The sequence below is a fragment of the Lissotriton vulgaris genome, chromosome 9, assembly GCF_964263255.1.
Source record: "Lissotriton vulgaris chromosome 9, aLisVul1.2, whole genome shotgun sequence".
NCBI lineage: Eukaryota > Metazoa > Chordata > Amphibia > Caudata > Salamandridae > Lissotriton > Lissotriton vulgaris.
The window spans coordinates 249,796,687-249,816,984 of NC_141697.1; the positions used below are offsets into that span (position 1 = coordinate 249,796,687).

Here is a 20,298-nt window from a genome sequence, read left to right on the forward strand (position 1 = left end):
TGAGCAAGAGATGCCGATGTGAGGTGGAGGGTAGAGGTGCTCTGGGTGTAGATTGGTGTAATGTGAATTAGAGCTGACCTATTAAATGTAATTGGATATCTAAGAGATATCCAATTACATTTAATAGGCCGGCTCTCTTGCTATGATTAAAAGGCAATCAGTGGCTGAAAGTGCAAGTAATGGTCCCATCCAGATCAAAAATGGTGTGTGTGTGTGTGTGTGTGTGTGTGTAGGTCAATATGTTTCTTGGCCAGTGTCGCTATCGATCTGAGCAATTCTTCAGGACTGAAAAATGAAACCTGATCTACTTGTAGTTGGGGAAAGTGTATTTATTATTAACAAAAGGTACCCCAATCATACAACCAAATCCTCACAGTGAAGTATACCTGGGGATATCTAAAACGCGACCTAGAAAAGAACAACAAAAATTACAGAAGTACAGAAATTATGCAATGAAGATACATAAACGGTGTTCACTGTTCACACCCTTAATGAAAACAAGGGGTGGGATAAATTCATGCCACGGAGCATATCTGTGTAAGTGCAAAACATGACGGAGCCATGCACCTGAGTTCAAAAGCATACACAGGAACAGCCGTGACAGCGCTTCCTGCCAATGCTTTAGGAAATGACTGCCTGCTCCGCAGTCATTTCTCAGCACCTCCATCAGGGCGACAGAGTTATTCACTCCATCTTCTTGATGGAAAAACGAGTTGCCAGCCATAATTATGGCCCTTTTTCTTAACTTTCCTCATACCCTTTTTAAAATCTTTATGCTTATCTATAACGGCAAGCACAAACAATATATGTCCATAGCATGTATATGTTTGTTATTGCAATCTAAAAAATAAATTAGTGAAAGTAAAGCAAGGGATATAGGCCTATGTCACAATACCTTAATACCCAGTAGTAATTTTTTGTGTAGGCGTTGCGATTACGCATTCATCTAGGTGTAAGCCCCAAACCTAGTTAAAGACAACATTCATGACATGGAGAGGCATACACACTCAATTACAGATATATAGATTACAAATAAAGTAAGAGAAAACAAACAGTGTTCAAGTTAGTTTCTTGATAGTACTTATGGAATATTAATCTTCTTTTATATCAATTTCACTTGATAAGCCAACACGTGTTTCACCCTGTATCAGCATGCAGGCATAGAGCTTTTTCAAGGCAAGGAGGAAATTACGGTCTAATGGGCAGGAATACAAATACAATCAAAATAGGTCTGGTCGCTTTGATTGTTTAAGCCTTGCAAGTTTTCACAAGAAGGCCAGAAGTAATAAATTATCAGTGGACGAATTGATAAATGGTTGGGCTCCTGAAAAACTATATTGTTGTGCTCGAGCAGGAAGAAAGAGTGAAGCTCAAAGGCCTGTCATGTTCTGGTTCACTTCATGTCTCAAGTGGATTGTACACACAGACTACATTAAGCATAAAGGGACCCGGCGATCTGGGCCCACCAGCTCAAGACGGGCCTTTCCATTACAACATAATCTAGGTGGCCGCATGTCACTAGCTTCCGGTGTTTAGTAAAAGGAACTCAATGCAAAAGAGGTGTTTTTGCTTTGGAATACTTACAACATATTTCAAGGTTTGCTTCGGAGCAGATATGCAGGAAGAGGTTGGCCAAAGAAACGATTGAGCCATGTTATACCTGGTTAGAGAGCATATGATGGAGTCAGTGCTGATAGGGTGCAACCATGAGTAGATGCTGGGAGTGTGTTGAAGAGGCTACTCCTGCCTGTGGCAGAGGTGTGCAGAAAATAGAGTGTGGAACAGATATGCTGCATGTTATACACTATTGAGCAATGTTAGAAGCTTAGAAGCTGTGCATGACTGTGAAGTAGGAGAGCCTGAACTTCTGTGCCCTTTTAGCGTAGAGATGCCATTCATGCTAAAGGACAGGCAGCATGAGAAACAGAACAGGAATGAAGACACCAAATGGTGGCTGATTATTGACATGCAACTGGGATATGGCAAAGCAACGTTATTTGAAGGAGCATGGGCAGAACTAAGAGAGTGCAACACAAGAGAGTAAAGCGAATATACAATTCTAGTAACACACTTCCTATCTATTTTGTTTATAACAAGAAATGAACTAGGGCCAGTTAAGCTGTAGGGAAAAGGCTTAGAAACCTAAACTTACACTATGGGGTCACCCTTCTGATCCACTGGTTAAATTTTCCTTGCATCGTTTTGTTGAATTTCACTTCTGCTGCAATTCCCATATGCTGACAAGACTTCAAAAACTGTATGAAGGCCTGCATTTGAATAGCTAAAGGTGCCTTTCAGTAAAAGAAGCAAGGTAGGTGTCTTTATGAAGCGGAGAACACTAATCAGCTTGACCGCTTCAACAAGGGTCTGGTGTAGCGGCATCCTGAGAAAGTACAGCTGCTCTCTTTTTCTTGACCAGGCCATGATTTGTTTGGTATGTTCAATATTCAAGGCCAGGTTAGCAGGAATTCTTTAGGTCTTGCAGGAAGTTCTCTCCAGTGGACCTGGGCTATACTATTCCCTTCCTAATAGTGACTCACAAGTCATGTACGCAAAACTCTTGCAATTTACCGCCTTCTTCAAGAGGGTGGTAATGAAGTCACAAATGGGAAGGGGTACCCAGGGGACCCTTTCCCATTTGCCAATGCAGGGTAAAATATGTTTTAGGGGCAAGCAGTGGTCCCAGGGACCACAACCTGTCCTTGAAATAGAGGATAGGGTCTCATCAGGACCTATAATTATAGGGACATCTGAATTTCCGATTGCGCAGCTGAGTGAAGGAAATGTGCCAACCGTGGGTAATAGTGAAAGAAGAAAAAAGTGCTCACAGGGAAACCAAGCCGGATTCCCTGGTGAGGGTGTAGGCTGGCAATCGATGGATAATGCAGCGCTGAGGCGGATGATACACCTAGGCGTGTATAGGCCGGTGTAAGGGTGGGAACTCAAAGTGTGGTTCATAGTCCACAGACAATGTATTATTGAGAGCAGATTGGGGCAGGCTGTCAGCTTCGGTTTGGGCTTATATGAAGATTCCTTAGTGTAAATAAAGTTCCATGGGGCACGTGACAGTGCTACGTGCTCACAGCAAGACTGCATCCGTCTGCTTGCTGAAGTTTTCCCTCTCGTATAAGATCATTTGACTTAGATTTGTGCTCATCAGGCAGAAATTGGATACGTTTTTCCAGCTCATCATAATGAGCTCTATCGTACCTGGCTAGCAAAGCCTGAGCATTGTTGCCTGGTACCACTGCACTTAAATTTGAAGGTTCTCCGCATGATTCAGGGCACAGTGGGATGATACCAGGAATACCAGACATGATCAGGCAATGAGACATGTGTAATCAATATTGGTATCCAAATTTGTGCCTGCCACCAGGTAATGAAGCACAAACTAGGAAAAACATGAATGGTCTCCACCCAGCATTTAACCTATTTTGTGTTTTTGCTATTTTTTCTTCTGGTGGCAGCCTTAACAAATACAAATACTATTTCTAGTTCTATGTGGTGAATGGTCTATTAACAGAAAATAGTTGTTTCTCACACTGAGACTAAGGAATAGCTTGGAATCCTTACATCAAAGATAAAATGCACACTGACTCATTGCGGTCATTTAAACGGATGTAAGGAAGATGTTAAGTATGTGTAAAAGAAAGCAGTAATAAAGGTAACACAAAAGTCAAATGTTGTATGTTAGAGACTGACCCAACAAGCCTGTTGATACGTAGCTAGTAGTCCGTGTTTGCAGAATCATTGTTTGGAGCCACTGTTTACAAGAATCAGATAATCATGTACATCAACATCAGAAAGGAACTCAGGAGGATCATGGATGATAAAGATTCCTGTATTTAATTACTTTAGCAAAGAGTTATATTCTAAATTGCTATCATGGGCAAGATGGCGACCGGGTGAGGTGTGCTATCCCATCTCTCCGTCCCACTGCCGGATCTCACAGCCACCCTACATTAAATTGCCTGGTAATAGCAACCCTACACCCTCTGGGGACTCACATCAGGCCAATGTCCTGGTTTTGAACCCGGACAGAAACGGGAGAGACCTAGATGCCCGCAAAGTAACGCTGGAGCCGGGAGCCAACATCGCAGCAGCAGCCTGGCCTCACGAGATGCACAGCGGCCACGCTGTCAATGACTGGCGGAGTTACAGGAAGCGGGTAAGCCCCGACCCAGGGCGGAGCCATAGCCTTACCTGCACATGAAGCACTGGGATGGCCCAGATGAAACACAGCACCAAGGAAGGAATTCGGTGCGAGGGTACCAGCGGGAGCTGCAATGGAGGGACGCGACGGCTGGGGCCTGGAGTCCCGCACTGCAGGGGAGGCCCAGACGCAGTCCTCCAAGGTGCCTTGCAACGAGAATGGATGGGGGACACACATTATGAACACCGCATCCCACAACAGAGGTGAGCTACACGCGTGATCTACCCTGGTGCTGCTGTGTGGGTTGGGGCCTCTAGACCCCAGCTGTATACATACAGAGTTGCGCTCCAGGCCCAGACACAACCTCACAGGGCGGGACTCACAACAAATCACCGGAGGGAGAAAGAGGGGGAGAGGAGGAGAGTTAGGACCCCCCTACTGGCAACAAGCTATGGTCCTCTACCATAGGGACAGAGCAGACGGTACAAGACCGTATGTAATAGGATCGGACTGGGTGCCGGTCTCTCGAGGCCCAGGAAATATTGGTTGACTCTCCGAGCGGGGCCTTCGGTGATGCAACGGAGACCGACCTCTGCTATGGAGGGATCCATAGGAAGCATAGACATCTCATCCCGGGCAGACTAGTCAGAGGCTCTCACTGTGGACAGATCGTACTTACCCCACTGTAGCCCCGGCCGCCCTGTCGGGGCTGGGTTCATGCGGGTCCCTTCGCTGGGCTACTGAGTGAGAAGGTGTGTGGGAGCCATAGACGAGGCCCCTTCCTCAGTCCTGCCCAGCCTGTCCGGCGGAGCTTTCCCTATCTTAGACAGAGACATTCTGGGAGCAAATATCCCACTTCTCCATAGGACCTTCCGTGTTAAGAACCTGGGCGGTCCTAGCCGGGGGCACCCGGAGAGTGCTACGATCCCTGGCACACACCCGCTGTCTGCTCATGATGGCTGCCACCAGAACCAAAAAGGATCGCAACCTAAAGGAAATGCTTTCCAGGCCAGTGGTGGGCCTATCTGGAGATCTACCCCCTGCACCGGTCCCACAGCACATGCAAGTGGAGAATGGCTCGGTTGAACCAGTTACTCGATCATTCCTTGAATCCTGTTCACTGCTCTCAGAGACGACCAGGAAGAAATCAAGAAAGACCTCTCCTCAGACACCTGGGAAATTAGGAAAGATATGGACTCTCTGGGGGACCAAGTGTCCGCGCTGGAAGAGCAAAGCAAAGGGCACATGGATGATGAAGAGACGCTGCAACAAAAAATCCTATTGCTTTGCGACCAGCAACTGGATCTACAAGCACATACAGACCTGGAAAACAGACTCAGCTGGAACAATATCCGGATCAGAGAAGCTCTACCCAAAGCAGAAGGCACAGATTTAAGGGGCTTCGTCTCAGACCTCTTTCACTTTGTTCTGGATGCTTCTCCGAACCTCGAGATAAAGATGGACCACGCACATAGAGTAGGCCCCCAGCGCTCAGAATCTTCTCCACTAGTGGACATTTTAATATGCCTACACGATTTTCAGCTGTAAGAGGATATTTTACCCAAGGACAGAGAGAAATATCTCATTACCTTACAAGACCAGTCGCTCACTTTCCAACAAGATTTGGCGGTGCACCTTCAAGCCAGCGACCTCCCATCTCCGGAATTGAAGGGTGCCCTACTCCTTGGGTCATCCATTCTTCTTTTATCTTCCAGCTGGAGGGGAGGCTTCACCAGCTCTGTTCCTTCGAAGAAAGGTGAAAGGTGCTTGGAATAGATCAGGACTCCGCTAGCGTCAGCTCTCGAGCAGTCCCGCTTTGCTCAACCAATGGGCACCCTCGCTGGCGCACCCGCGGAACAGGGAAATGGATCACCAGACCCAGACACCATCGCAAAAGACCAGCAAGCAGCCCTGGAATCTCTCCCTGGAGCACTAGCAAAACCCAACTCCTCCTAACGCTGATGGACAATTAACTCAACAATCTGAAATCTTCTCTTTGGTTCGCAATCTTGCCACTTCTGATCGCTCCACCCCCAGCCTGGTTCCCTCCCAACCCCTCTGTCTGTCACTCAATAACTTTTTTATCGACAAGATTGCGAAAATTAAAGCTGACATTCCTACTGTGCCTCAGCCTACCCTCACCAGCCCTGCCACTTCCCCTTCTTCTTCCCTCAACACTTTCCCCCCTATCTCCCCTGACTTGTTTCACAAATACCTGTCTAAAGTTAAATCTGGCTCTCCTTTGGACGGTGTTCCTGCGCGTATCCTCAAAATCCTCATCACTAATTGTCCTGGTCCTCCCCTCTCTTTTCTCAACTCCTCACTGGCCTCCGGTGCTGTCCCCTCTTCCTTTAAATCTGCTGTTGTCCTCCCTATTCTAAAAAAACCTGGTCTAGATCCTTCCCTTCCCGCTAATTTCCGTCCCATTTCCCTTCTCCCCTACTTGGGTAAGATCCTAGAGACCCACGTCACCTCCTGCCTCTCCTCATACATCGAGGACAATGGCCTTTTAGCTTCCCACCAGGCGGGTTTCCGCCCTGGCCATTCTACAGAAGCGGTGGTTCTAGCGGTCTTGGATGAACTCAAGGGCAAGGCAGATGTTAACCTTCCCCAAGCCTTGGTGCTTCTCGACTTGTCCGCTGCGTTTGACACGGTCGACCATTCCATTCTTCTCGACCGTGTCTGCGCAGCGGGCATTCGGGGCGCGGCCTTCTCCTGGCTAGCATCCTTTCTTCAGGATAGGCATCAGGCTGTTCATCTCTCTGGTTTCTCTGCCCCTTCCTGTTCGGTCACCTGTGGTGTTCCTCAGGGCTCTTCTCTTTCCCCTCTCCTCTTTAATCTGTACATCTGTCCCCTTGTTTCTTCTCTTCTCAAGCTGGGGGTCTCTGTATATAATTACGCAGATGACCTCCAGCTTGTCTTTGATCTGTCTTCTTCTCCCGATTCTATTCCCAAGTTCAGTTCCACCCTTATCTTTATCTCGGAGTGGATGAGCGCTAACCATCTTAAGATCAAACCCGATAAGACGGAACTTGTCCTCACGGGTGGCCCTTCTAACCCTTGGTCCCCTGCACATTGGCCCCCCTCTTTTGGCCCCTCCCCCACGCCCTCTTCCTCTGTTCGCACCCTTGGCATTAAAGTCAGCTCTGACTTAACCATGCACAGCCAGATCAGCTCTGTTGTGTCTTCATGTTTCCTCTCCCTCCGTCTTATTCGGAAAATATCTCGCTTTTTCACCATCGACGCGCTTAAAACCATAGTCTTGGCTTTAGTCATCTCACGCCTCGACTATGGCAATGGCCTGTACGTGGGCATCCCCTCCCACGAATCCCGACGTTTACAGGCCATTCAAAACCAGGCTGCCCGTCTCATTCTCTCCCTCCCCAAATCCTCTCACATTACCCCGGCTTTGAAATCCCTTCACTGGCTCCCCATCCGCTTCAGATCCCTTTTCAAACTTGCTTGCTTTGCCTTTCGCGCCCACTCTCGCTCTGCCCCTGCCTACATCACTTCCCTCATTTCTTCCTATGTTCCCAGTCGCACCCTCCGCTCTTCCTCTCTCTCCCTTCTTCACATTCCCCGCTTCCGCAAATCCAGATCCGGGGGCACTCGGCTTTCCGTCTTGGCTCCCCAGTTCTGGAATAGTCTCCCACTTCATCTTCCCTCCATTCCTATTTTTAGCCACTTCCGTAAAGCCTTAAAAACTTTTCTTTTTTCTTTGGCTTTCCCTTCTTAGGTCCCCTGTGTCCCCCTCCGTGAGTTCTGACCCAGGTCCCCCAGCGCCAGGAAGCCGCTTGGCAGCAGTGCGCTTTATTAAATATTGTTTTCATTTCATTTCATTTCATTTCATCTGCATGGCTGGTGGTCGGGTGCCGGGGCGTGGGACAGGGGGATTGGCCACGACACGAACCCCTATACTAAACACTTGGAACTGCAGACTGTTAGTCTTCTTTATTTGTTTTCCATGTTCTCAACTTTACTTTGGTTAACTCAGTTGTTTTGGGGTTTTTATTTTTAAAGGGGATTCACTCATGGTTTCTACACACACAGTTTCATACTTACCTCCTGCTGGTGGGTCCCTGAGTAGACAAGTTATGCCTATGCTGTGCATCGATTTCAAAGCTGGGACCACGTAGCCTATAGGGGATTACCACAATGAATCACCCACCTAAGGTTATTTCCCTAAATGTTAAGAGTCTTAATAACACTATCAAACGCAGGGAAGTCTTGTCCTATTAGAAGAGAACTGGGGCTGATGTGATTCTACTCCAAGAGACACATCTCCTTCTGCAAGACAACCACAGGCTCAGATCCCGCACCTTCCTGTACCAATTCTTCTTCTCTACACGCACTAAGACAGCGGGAGAGTCCTTCCTCTTTTCACACACCTTTTGAGGGAACACAAGTATTAAAGTAGCAGAGGTAAAAGGTTGCCTCCTCGCTTTCCACCTAACACTATGGCAAGGGTCACTGGTAGTCGCATCTATCTATGCTCCTAACGAAGGCCAGGAAGCATTCATACTAGTGGCGCTTACAGAGGTCCTCTCCTCCCGAGAACAACATGTTGTTCCCTCTCAGGGACCCTCTTTCATCTCCTCTCTTTTACACCGACATGCTCCTCTACGTGTTCTCCGCTCCTCCAATTCCAATCTTCTTACCTACTGCTCCGTTAGGCGTAAGAAACATGGAGGCCTGAGATTTCCCACCCAGGCTCCTCTTTTCTGGAATTCCCTCCCCCCTGCACTCCGCCAGCTTCCTTCTTACACTCTCTTTAGAAAGTCACTTAAAACTAGGCTCTTCTCATTGGCTCACAACTAGTTCACCCTGCTCTGAACCACTCAGCCCTCCCACCCCAGCGCCAAGAAACCGTAGGTGTATGTGCGCTCTACAAGTTCCATTTATCATATCATATCATAACATGTTCTCGTTGGTGGAGATTTTAATCTAGTATTTGACAATAACCTCGACAGGTCCACATAGAGATACGAGCAAATGGGAGCACCCTAAAGGAGGGACACCGTGGGCTTAGAGTGACGGGCCTCCCCGATGTCTGGAGAACACTCAATCCTCAGGCTCGCGAATATTCTTACCTTTCTCAAGCGCACAAAACGTATGCGTGACAGGATCTCATTTTGGACACAAAAGACGTTCTCAATCTGACTTCTGGTGAAAGATGCTCCTGGCTTGCTTATCAGATCATTCTGCAATCTCACTGACACTTCTACCCACACAATGACTTACATGATCCTGGCGGTTAAGGGGCACGCCACTGCAGCATCCCACATTAGTGAAACAGATGTGGCAGGTGATCTCCGATTATTTAGATTTGAACAAAACCCCAAAAGTTTCTATTGCTACACTCTGGAAAGCCTTGAAGGCGATCATTGGCGGGGAATTTATTGCAGATTCAGTTGCAGATAACAAAATCAGTAGGGAAAAAGGGATCTCTTGACATAGCGGGTGAAGGAACTCGAAGGCATCCACCAATGCACAGGAGAGCCCAGAATCTGGCAACAACTAGCAACTGTATGAACACGGTTTGCAAGCATCGTTCTAGACAAAGCCGAATACGCTGCACCTCGGCAGCGTCAAACTCTCAATTTGGGGGGGATAAGGGGAGCGGTCTCCTGGCTGAGCGCATAGCAGCAAAATCAGGGAGTACGCACAACTCAGGACGTAACAGGGACGAATATTATAGACAACGTTTTAATTGCAGAGTGCTTTCGAGGCTTCTATGCAGAACTTTACACTAACCAGCAGCTGGACTCCGAGGCCAGCGAATCTTATCTGAAAAGGGCTCAAATAACACCTCTCACCCCAGATCAATCAAGCGACCTCAAACAAGAGATCAGGATAGAGGAGGCCATTTCAGCGATTTCGCAACAAAAACAATCGAAGTCTCCAGGACCCGACGGGTTCTCACCCCTCTTTTATAAAAAGTTCTGCCCTAAGCTTGCACCGATCTTGACCAGACTATACAACTCCTCTAAGGTCTAGGAGCTATTCCCTCCACTATGCTGACAGCCGTAGTAGCTGTCATTCCCAAACCTGGCAAAGATCACCAGCAGTGCAGCTCCTATAGTGTAATATCACTCTTGAATGTAGACCTAAAGCTATTTACTGGAATTCTAGCCCCCAGGCTGGGCCCCGCATGCTGGCTATCATAGACCCGGAACAAACTGGCTGTATTCCACAGCGCCAAACGAGTGACAACACAAAATGTGTTCTGCACATTATGGAGGAGGCTTCGCACACACATGGCGAGTTTATGCTCCTAGCTATTGATGCCGAGAAAGCCTTCGACACGGTCCATTGGCCTTTTTAGAGCAAGTACTGGCCCACTTTGGGGTGGCTGAGAGATTTCGCACATGGGTTCTCAACTGCAATCAACACCCCTCGGCGTCAGTGAGAGTGAATGATCACATTTCTACTCCTTTCCATATTAACAGAGGCAGGGGTACCCAATGTCACCCCTGCTGTTTGCTTTATATATGGAGCCCCTGGGCCAGAGAGTTCGAGATAATCCTGAAATCACCGGCACACAGTGTTTGGTGGAGCACATAAGATCAGCTTATATGCTGATGGTGTGCTAGTGACCCTGGATAGACCAACCTTGCCTCTGCCCGCTTTTCTTACCCAACTTGAAGAGTCTGGTCTCGCCTCGGGCTTTCAAGCCAACGTCTTAGTCCGAGGCCTTGAATCTCTCTCTATCTAACTTGTGAAACTGAATCCCTACTTGCAGCTTAATATCCTATACAAAGGTCTAAGGATACAATCCCCTTCTTGGGAATCCAACTAGCGTCCTCCCTACAGAAAACCATAGATATTAATTACCGTTCCCTGCACAGACACATTAAATTAGAATTGGCTTGGTGGGGACGTCTCCCAGTATCATGGCTTGCAAGAGTGGCTGCTCTTAAAATGACTATCATACCCAAAATTCTCTATTTATTCCAAGCGCTTCCCCTGACCTCTCCGGCAGGGATTATCCCCAAGCTACAAGCTGAAATCCAAGACTTTGTATGGGCCTGTAAGAAACCGCGGATACGGAGAGAGGTTGGCTACCTCCCCCCACTCGCTGGGGGTCTGGGTATCCCTAATCTTCAACTTTACTTCCATGTTGCCCAGCTAAGAGACCTAGTTGAATGGAACAAGGTGGAATCAGAACAACACTAGCTCTTTCAGGACGGAGCGATAAAGTGCCGGGAACCTCCTTATGGAAGATTCCCTTCCTGAAGAAATCGCATCGACCCCCAAGTTAATATCTCTCACCTATTACCAAGGCGACTATGGATGCCTGGGACTGGTGTAGTACACGCTTTGAGATATCATTTTTCCCCTCCCTGCTTACCCCCTTATTTGATAATTCCCCTCCCTGCTTACCCCCTTATTTGATAACCCTGACTTCACGCCCAGGAAGAACCCCGTTGCGTTCACTGCCTGATGCCAGACCAGATGCTGCTCCATGGGGTATTTGCTTGATGAGGAGGGGTAATTTCTTTCTAACAACTGAGCTCAGAGTTTAATCTCCCCGAGACTGAATGCTTAGAGTATGTGCAACTTCGCCACTGGTTCCTTCACCCTGACAATAGGACTTCCCCTCACAGTCTATGAAAAGTGGCTAATCACCAAAACCTCGGATAAAAGGACAATCTCTGACATATTCGCCCTCTTACTCCAACCTACGAGACATACACATAAACCCGATAAAACACATTGGGAAAGTGAGATTGGGAGGCAACTAACTGATAAGGACTGGGAGAGCATTTACCACTGGGCCCGTCACACTGCCCACCATACGGCCCTCACCGAAACCTTGACCAAAGTGGTGACATACTGGTAGCTCACCCCGAGTAGCTTCACAGGATTGACCCATCCAAAAATTAGACTTGCTGGAGGGACTGTGGGATCTCCGACACATCTCCTGTGGGAATGACCGCAGACACAACCATACTGGACACAAACACTCAATGATATTGACCCCCTCTTGGATACCCAGCTCCCCAGATTCCCCACCAATATTTTATTAAGCCTTCCCAATCTTCTTACTTACCCTTTGAAATCTCTACCAGGACAGCAAATTGGAATAGCACTAGGGGCAACCATATAAAACATACTCTCACATTGGCGGATGAAGCACATATCTACCCACCTGGGATGGCTCCATCGCCTGTGGTATATTCTCAGAATGCAAAAGATCACACTCTCCAATGCGAACAGTGAGTCCTTCTATAGGGACCTCTGGAGGCCATAAATATTCCTTCTCTCTCAAGACTTTCGGGAACGAATGTGCCCTAAGTACCTCCGTATTCTGCGCCTCTCTGAACTATCTCCTTCCCCAGACACTTGGGCAGACCCATAAAACAAACTGAGTACTGTGAACAATGCTGCCATGATGCACGCTGTGTTTCTGGGGGTGGAGGGAGTATATGGGGTGTTACGTTTGTTTGATATTTTTTATTCTTTCTTATACCCTCCCTGCCATGTAGACATGAGGTACGAGTTGTACATTGATTCGCATTTACTCTATAAGTTGGCAGACATAGATGAACGATTTGAATCATAAAACAAGTTATATGCTTGACAGGGGGGATGGCAGCTGGGGGGGATCTACGGTTACTTTCTCTCTCTTCCGCTTCCTTCCTTTTTATAAAACTCAATCCAGATTATAATGCCAGCCCTCGGGTTGTAGGCATTATAAGGCAATTGAATTTGAACGCATCCGGCCTGGCTGGGTTGTAGGTAGCTTGCTGTGTACACTGTGTATGTCCTGTGCTAATAAACAGATTTAATCCTAACGTGCTCTCATAGGTATGATTTGAAGTTTGCCTTGAATTGTTCAGCTCAGCAGAGTGTTACGGACTGCTTAAGTATTAAATAACAATGAACCTAGGGCCATTCCAGTGATGTACTATGAATGCAGGTCTTCAGAAACTGAGAGAGCCACACTGTCTTTCTGGTCCAAAACAAAAAGTCTTGTTTGTGTTAGCTGTAGGGTGTGCTTGAACATTCTATCTTTTATATGGCTTAAGTTACAAATAAGGGACTGAAATCGACACAAAGGATGGAGACCACCATATCAAACTCCATCTACCCTGACATTGGTAGAGGAAAAAGACGCATGCTGGACTTTCTAGGACTCTTTCGCAGGTTGCTTTGAATTATTTAATCTTATTTAATGGTCCTTTGGGAAGTGTGGGGCACAGACACAAGCTATTATAAAAGGATCTATAATTTCACCATTTGAATGTGGCAGGTCAGTAGAAAAGATGAAAACAACGTTTGAAAATGTTTAGGATACATACCATTCCAGCTTTCATGTTTGAAGAACCAGTATTTTCCTCCACCATAGTTTACAAACACCATAACTGTAAGTGAAAGCCTAAAATGCAAAACAAACATCTCTGATATTTATTTTCCTCCTGCTGAATTTATGAAGTTACACTGTGAATAATAATTTTAAGTTACCATTTACAATGCTTTTAAGAACTAAATCATATTAAAGATACAAAATCACATAAAGCTCAACATAAGAAGAAAAGGACACATATGTGGACAATGCTTCTGAGGTTTTCAAAGGACAAGGAGACTGGGATGTTTGTATCATTCTCTGTTTGGAGCTTTCTAAGCTCACAATAGGAACTGCCTTTCAGGATAAAGGCTAGGGTGAGCAGGGTACCACAGAGGACATGGTGCACAGCATTGTCTTTCCAAAGGCTGGGCTACTGCATAATGTTTGTGATTAGAATCTGATTATAAGAATATATGACCCAAAGATGCATTTTACTAAAGGAGGAAAATGTGGAAATAAAGGAAGTATACAAAGACCGTAAATTCGGGTAAAGTCACAAAGGCTTATTGTAGAAAAATCTGGCCAAATAAATGTTCAACTCTTTGGGCACATTTAAGGAGAAATTGGACAGTAGAGTGCAAGTATTAGGGCTGACTGATACAACAGATGAGTGTTCAATAAGTTCTACTGACCTAACCCTAATGAGACAGTCGCCCAAGGAGAAAACAGTTGGTATAACATTGTGCCCTATGTTGACAATTTAGCAGGATGGACTGAAGCTTTAGTCCCGCAGATGAGCCCATGGCGGAAAGATGAGTCCTTAGATCCACGTGACATGTCAAACGCTGAGGATTGCATTCTCCATGATGAGGGGGATCCAGATTGGTATTACCCTTACATGCGGAAGAGCCTGCAAGTATGGTAAAAGTATGTTGGATAGCATACTTTCCAACATTCCTTTCCCCTGTACACCAGATGCCCCTTATACATAATGGATCTGGGGCACCTTATTATATTTCTGGCCCACAAATGAATAAGCAAAACCTCAAAAATATGTTACCATGCTTACAGGGAGCAGGAAAATAGATTAAGACCTTTATAAAACAAAATGCAGGTGTCACCATGGCAATGGGGGACATAAAGAGTCTACTTAGCTCTCTTATAGGAAATTATACAAATACTGTCTTCTATAAGGCTGGAGTGATAAATGTCATACTTACTTAAACCACGTATGATGGGTATCCATTTAACTTAGTCTGGACTGTAGTCTGAGACCAGCTGAGGAAAATGTATCCTGATAGGCCAGACATCGGGTCCCTCATGACCAATCAATGCAGCTGAATCAGGACCCCACTCAATTTCTCAGCGGGATGAAAGAGAAATGGACTCAAGAAGTAGGCCAGAGTTGGGAAGTAACAGAGGGAAATGCTGAGTTGTTCTATATTGTAGTAAAGAATGATTTACCCTTCGAAGTGCGGGATAAAATTGACAATATAGTGGCACTGGAGACCTAACCCTGGACAGAGATATGGGCATAAAACCCTTTTGTAAAAAGAAACAAGAAAAAGAGGAATAAGCAGTAGGTAATGGAGAAAGCAGCAGCTAATTTGGTGCAGCAAAAGTTGGTAACGAAGTGAGCTACAGAAGGGGCTGTAGTAGCAGGCACTACTCAGATGGCTGCGATGGCTGTGGGAACGGTCGCAGGGACCGCCCAACAATGGTACCCGCACCAGTAGGATAGTGCAAGAATGCAAGGAAGTAGCAGGGGAGACTAGGAGGTAGAGGAAATGGTAGGATAGGCCCCCAAAGAAAGGATCACAAATGTCAATATTGTTGCAGGTATGGACATTTTATTAAAAATTGCAGGACCAAGAGATGGTATTCACAAGGTGGAAGGACAGGGATTTACAACCAGCCAGGGAATGCAGTAATAAAACCACAGTCAAACCCAGAAATAATATATGTACCTCAGACACCATAACAAAATAACCAGCATTCAGTAATGGCTCGGGTGCAACAAATGCCACCACAACAAAGCTACCAAGCACCCCCAATGGTGACTCCACCCCAACATGGACAAGGAGGGGTAATTGCGAGAGGAGTAAACCCTTCCAAAAAGAATACGAAGGAAGGTATAAGCAACAATGGTGCATACAGAGTAGTCCCCTGAGCCCAGTATTGTCAGTGACGCACAGGTCAGTTGAGGAACTGTCACGGTTAGTAGCGGACAAGAAACCCAAGTAAGAACACCCAAGCCACTAACCTGAGGTATCTAGCCAGCGGGGACCACAGCTTGACGATAGTCTTCCCTATACCCTACAGCACTGACCCTTCCTGTGTGAACTCACACACCAGGGACAGGTAGTCCTCCGGGTAAGGGGAAGGATAGTTGATCGGGGAGGTTGTTGTGAAGACACCCCTCAAGGTCTGGTCTAGGAATTCGGCTGTCTTCAAAGGCACAACGATTCTAGAAACATAAGAACACTTGTTTAGCATAAAAAGTGATTAGCGGGCTATTGGAGTGTACCATCTATCCATAGAGAAAAGCACTTACTGCAAACCCTCGCTCTGACAGCCTGAATATCAGTGGAAGGTACTAGCGCGGGTTTTTTAAGTGATTCAGGGGCTGTTACATCACAGCTCCATCCCAACAGGAATACAGGATACAGTATCTAGCTTCAAGGCAGTTAGAGTCACTACCGGTTGCCAAGTTCAAAGCGTTTCCAGGCAACAGTATCAAGGTTATGATCGAATTTCCCCCAAGATCAAAGGATAGTACGGAAAGTGGGAGACTCAACATAAAGTTAGCATGGCCGTGCTAAAAGACAGAGGTCCTACCTCTAATCACGGGAAAAGAATGAAGTCCGAGACGTCCTCCAGCGGGAAGGAAAGCGTCCGCTATCGCCAGCTTTCGGCGTCCTCCAGCGGGAAGAAAAGCGTCCGCCCACACCAACTCTCGGCGTCCTCCAGCGGGAAGGAAAGAGTCCGCCCACACCAACTCTCGGCGTCCTCTAGCGGGAAGGAAAGCGTCCGCCCACACCAACTCTCGGCGTCCTCCAGCGGGAAGGAAAGCGTCCGCCCACACCAACTCTCGGCGTCCGCTTACAAGCAACAAAGTACACAAGAAAGGCTTCGCTCCAACACGATCAAGGTTACTGGAAGGATTGACAAGCACCCAGCAGTGGTATGGGAGTGTTTTTATTGAAGCCCGGAAGGCGAGTTCCGGTTCGCCTTGACCCATGGCTTTCTGGGAGTTGTAGTGCCTCCGCAATGTTGCCCTATTCTCCCTCTGTATCTCTTGGTAATCGCTACAGGAACCCACTGTGGTAGGAGCTATTAATATTAAGAGGCATGCATTCCTCATCTATATGGGAGCAAGCCGATTTTGCATCCAATTTCTAACAGCTCAATGGACACACAAGGATTCTCTGGGGCGGTAATGAGGGTCCCGTATACTATTCGGTCATCTGATATGCCCCATCTTTGGTTTTGATTTAGTATGGGTTATTGTTAAATGTAGTTATCTTGTTATTTACTTTGCCACTGGATTCAAGCAAGCCGGGCTGAAGACGGCTGGAATGCCAGAAACCGGTCCTCGGAAGCTTGTTTCCGGTCCAGGGAAGGCATGGCTTGGCAGTTCGGGCTGGACTGTTCCCATGAGGCACAGGGTCAGACTGATTTGCATATAGCCATGTCTGAACTGGGGTGGCAGAGTGGGCTAAAGAACGGTGATGGATTAAACCCAGATCTTTTGACTGGGTGTGAGTGTTTGATTGGTTCAGATGCTCCGTCCATTACCACCCCCTTTTGCACCGCTTTTGGCCACCATAAGTGTGGCAGGGTATGCTCAGACGTGAGTCCCTGCTCACTTTGCCACTGGATTCAAGCAAGCCGGGCTGAAGACGGCTGGAATGCCAGAAACCGGTCCTCTGAAGCTTGTTTCCGGTCCAGGGAAGGCATGGCTTGGCAGTTCGGGCTGGACTGTTCCCCTGAGGCACAGGGTCAGACTGATTTGCATATAGCCATGTCTGAACTTGGGTGGCAGAGAGGGCTAAAGAACAGTGATGGATTAAACCCAGATCTTTTGACTGGGTGTGAGTGTTTGATTGGTTCAGATGCTCCGTCCATTACCACCCCCTTTTGCACCGCTTTTGGCCGCCATAAGTGTGGCAGGGTATGCTCAGGCGTGAGTCCCTGCTCACTTTGCCACTGGATTCAAGCAAGCCGGGCTGAAGACGGCTGGAATGCCAGAAACCGGTCCTCGGAAGCTTGTTTCCGGTCCAGGGAAGGCATGGCTTGGCAGTTCGGGCTGGACTGTTCCCCTGAGGCACAGGGTCAGACTGATTTGCATATAGCCATGTCTGAACTTGGGTGGCAGAGTGGGCTAAAGAACGGTGATGGATTAAACCCAGATCTTTTGACTGGGTGTGAGTGTTTGATTGGTTCAGATGCTCCGTCAATTACCACCCCCTTTTGTACCGCTTTTGGCCGCCATAAGTGTGGCAGGGTATGCTCAGACGTGAGTCCCTTGCTCACTTTGCCACTGGATTCAAGCAAGCCGGGCTGAAGATGGCTGGAATGCCAGAAACCAGTCCTCGGAAGCTTGTTTCCGGTCCAGGGAAGGCATGGATTGGCAGTTCGGGCTGGACTGTTCCCATGAGGCACAGGGTCAGACTGATTTGCATATAGCCATGTCTGAACTGGGGTGGCAGAGTGGGCTAAAGAACGGTGATAGATTAAACCCAGATCTTTTGACTGGGTGTGAGTGTTTTATTGGTTCAGATGCTCCGTCCATTACCACCCCCTTTTGTACCGCTTTTGGCCGCCATAAGTGTGGCAGGGTATGCTCAGACGTGAGTCCCTGCTCACTTTGCCACTGGATTAAAGCAAGCCGGGCTGAAGACGGCTGAAATGCCAGAAACCGGTCCTCGGAAGCTTGTTTCCGGTCCAGGGAAGGCATGGCTTGGCAGTTCGGGCTGGACTGTTCCCATGAGGCACAGGGTCAGACTGATTTGCATATAGCCATGTCTGAACTGGGGTGGCAGAGTGGGCTAAAGAACGGTGATGGATTAAACCCAGATCTTTTGACTGGGTGTGAGTGTTTGATTGGTTCAGATGCTCCGTCCATTACCACCCCCTTTTGCACCGCTTTTGGCCGCCATAAGTGTGGCAGGGTATGCTCAGGCGTGAGTCCCTGCTCACTTTGCCACTGGATTCAAGCAAGCCGGGCTGAAGACGGCTGGAATGCCAGAAACCGGTCCTCGGAAGCTTGTTTCTGGTCCAGGGAAGGCATGGCTTGGCAGTTCGGGCTGGACTGTTCCCCTGAGGCACAGGGTCAGACTGATTTGCATATAGCCATGTCTGAACTGGGGTGGCAGAGTGGGCTAAAGAACGGTGATGGATTAAACCCAGATCTTTTGACTGGGTGTGAGTGTTTGATTGGTTCAGATGCTCCGTCCATTACCACCCCCTTTTGTACCGCTTTTGGCCGCCATAAGTGTGGCAGGGTATGCTCAGACGGGAGTCCCTTGCTCACTTTGCCACTGGATTCAAGCAAGCCGGGCTGAAGACGGCTGGAATGCCAGAAACCGGTCCCCGGAAGCTTGTTTCCGGTCCAGGGAAGGCATGGCTTGGCAGTTCGGGCTGGACTGTTCCCATGAGGCACAGGGTCAGAAGGATTTGCATATAGCCATGTCTGAACTGGGGTGGCAGAGTGGGCTAAAGAACGGTGATGGATTAAACCCAGATCTTTTGACTGGGTGTGAGTGTTTGATTGGTTCAGATGCTCCGTCCATTACCACCCCCTTTTGTACCGCTTTTGGCGGCCATAAGTGTGGCAGGGTATGCTCAGACGTGAGTTCCTTGCTCACTTAGGCCACTGGATTCAAGCAAGCCGGGCTGAAGACGGCTGGAATGCCAGAAAACGGTCCTCGGAAGCTTGTTTCTGGTCCAGGGAAGGCATGGCTTGGCAGTTCGGGCTGGACTGTTCCCATGAGGCACAGGGTCAGACTGATTTGCATATAGCCATGTCTGAACTGGGGTGGCAGAGTGGGCTAAAGAACAGTGATGGATTAAACCCAGAACTTTTGACTGGGTGTGAGTGTTTGATTGGTTCAGATGCTCCGTCCATTACCACCCCCTTTTGCACCGCTTTTGGCCGCCGTAAGTGTGGCAGGGTATGCTCAGACGTGAGTCCCTGCTCACTTTGCCACTGGATTCAAGCAAGCCGGGCTGAAGACGGCTGGAATGCCAGAAACCGGTCCTCTGAAGCTTGTTTCCGGTCCAGGGAAGGCATGGCTTGGCAGTTCGGGCTGGACTGTTCCCCTGAGGCACAGGGTGAGACTGATTTGCATATAGCCATGTCTGAACTTGGGTGGCAGAGTGGGCTAAAGAACGGTGATGGATTAAACCCAGATCTTTTGACTGGGTGTGAGTATTTGATTGGTTCAGATGCTCCGTCCATTATCACCACCTTTTGTACCGCTTTTGGCTGCCATAAGTGTGGCAGGGTATGCTCAGACGTGAGTCCCTTGCTCACTTTGCCACTGGATTCAAGCAAGCCGGGCTGAAGATGGCTGGAATGCCAGAAACCAGCAATCGGAAGCTTGTTTCCGGTCCAGGGAAGGCATGGATTGGCAGTTCGGGCTGGACTGTTCCCATGAGGCACAGGGTCAGACTGATTTGCATATAGCCATGTCTGAACTGGGGTGGCAGAGTGGGCTAAAGAACGGTGATGGATTAAACCCAGATCTTTTGACTGGGTGTGAGTGTTTGATTGGTTCAGATGCTCCGTCCATTACCACCCCCTTTTGTACCGCTTTTCTCCGCCATTAGTGTGGCAGGGTATGCTCAG

At 47.8% G+C, this 20,298-nt stretch overlaps 1 protein-coding gene across 1 annotated transcript in view; it reads right to left on the reverse strand.

The window, feature by feature from the left end:
- The window catches only part of HGSNAT (heparan-alpha-glucosaminide N-acetyltransferase), a 580,634-nt gene that overhangs the window by 313,788 nt on the left and 246,548 nt on the right, over nucleotides 1–20,298 (reverse strand). Inside the window, exon 8 of the mRNA XM_086937464.1 lies at nucleotides 13,459–13,535. Within this exon, the coding sequence (XP_086793590.1) occupies nucleotides 13,459–13,535 (77 nt within the window). The remainder of the gene's footprint in view (nucleotides 1–13,458; nucleotides 13,536–20,298) is intronic.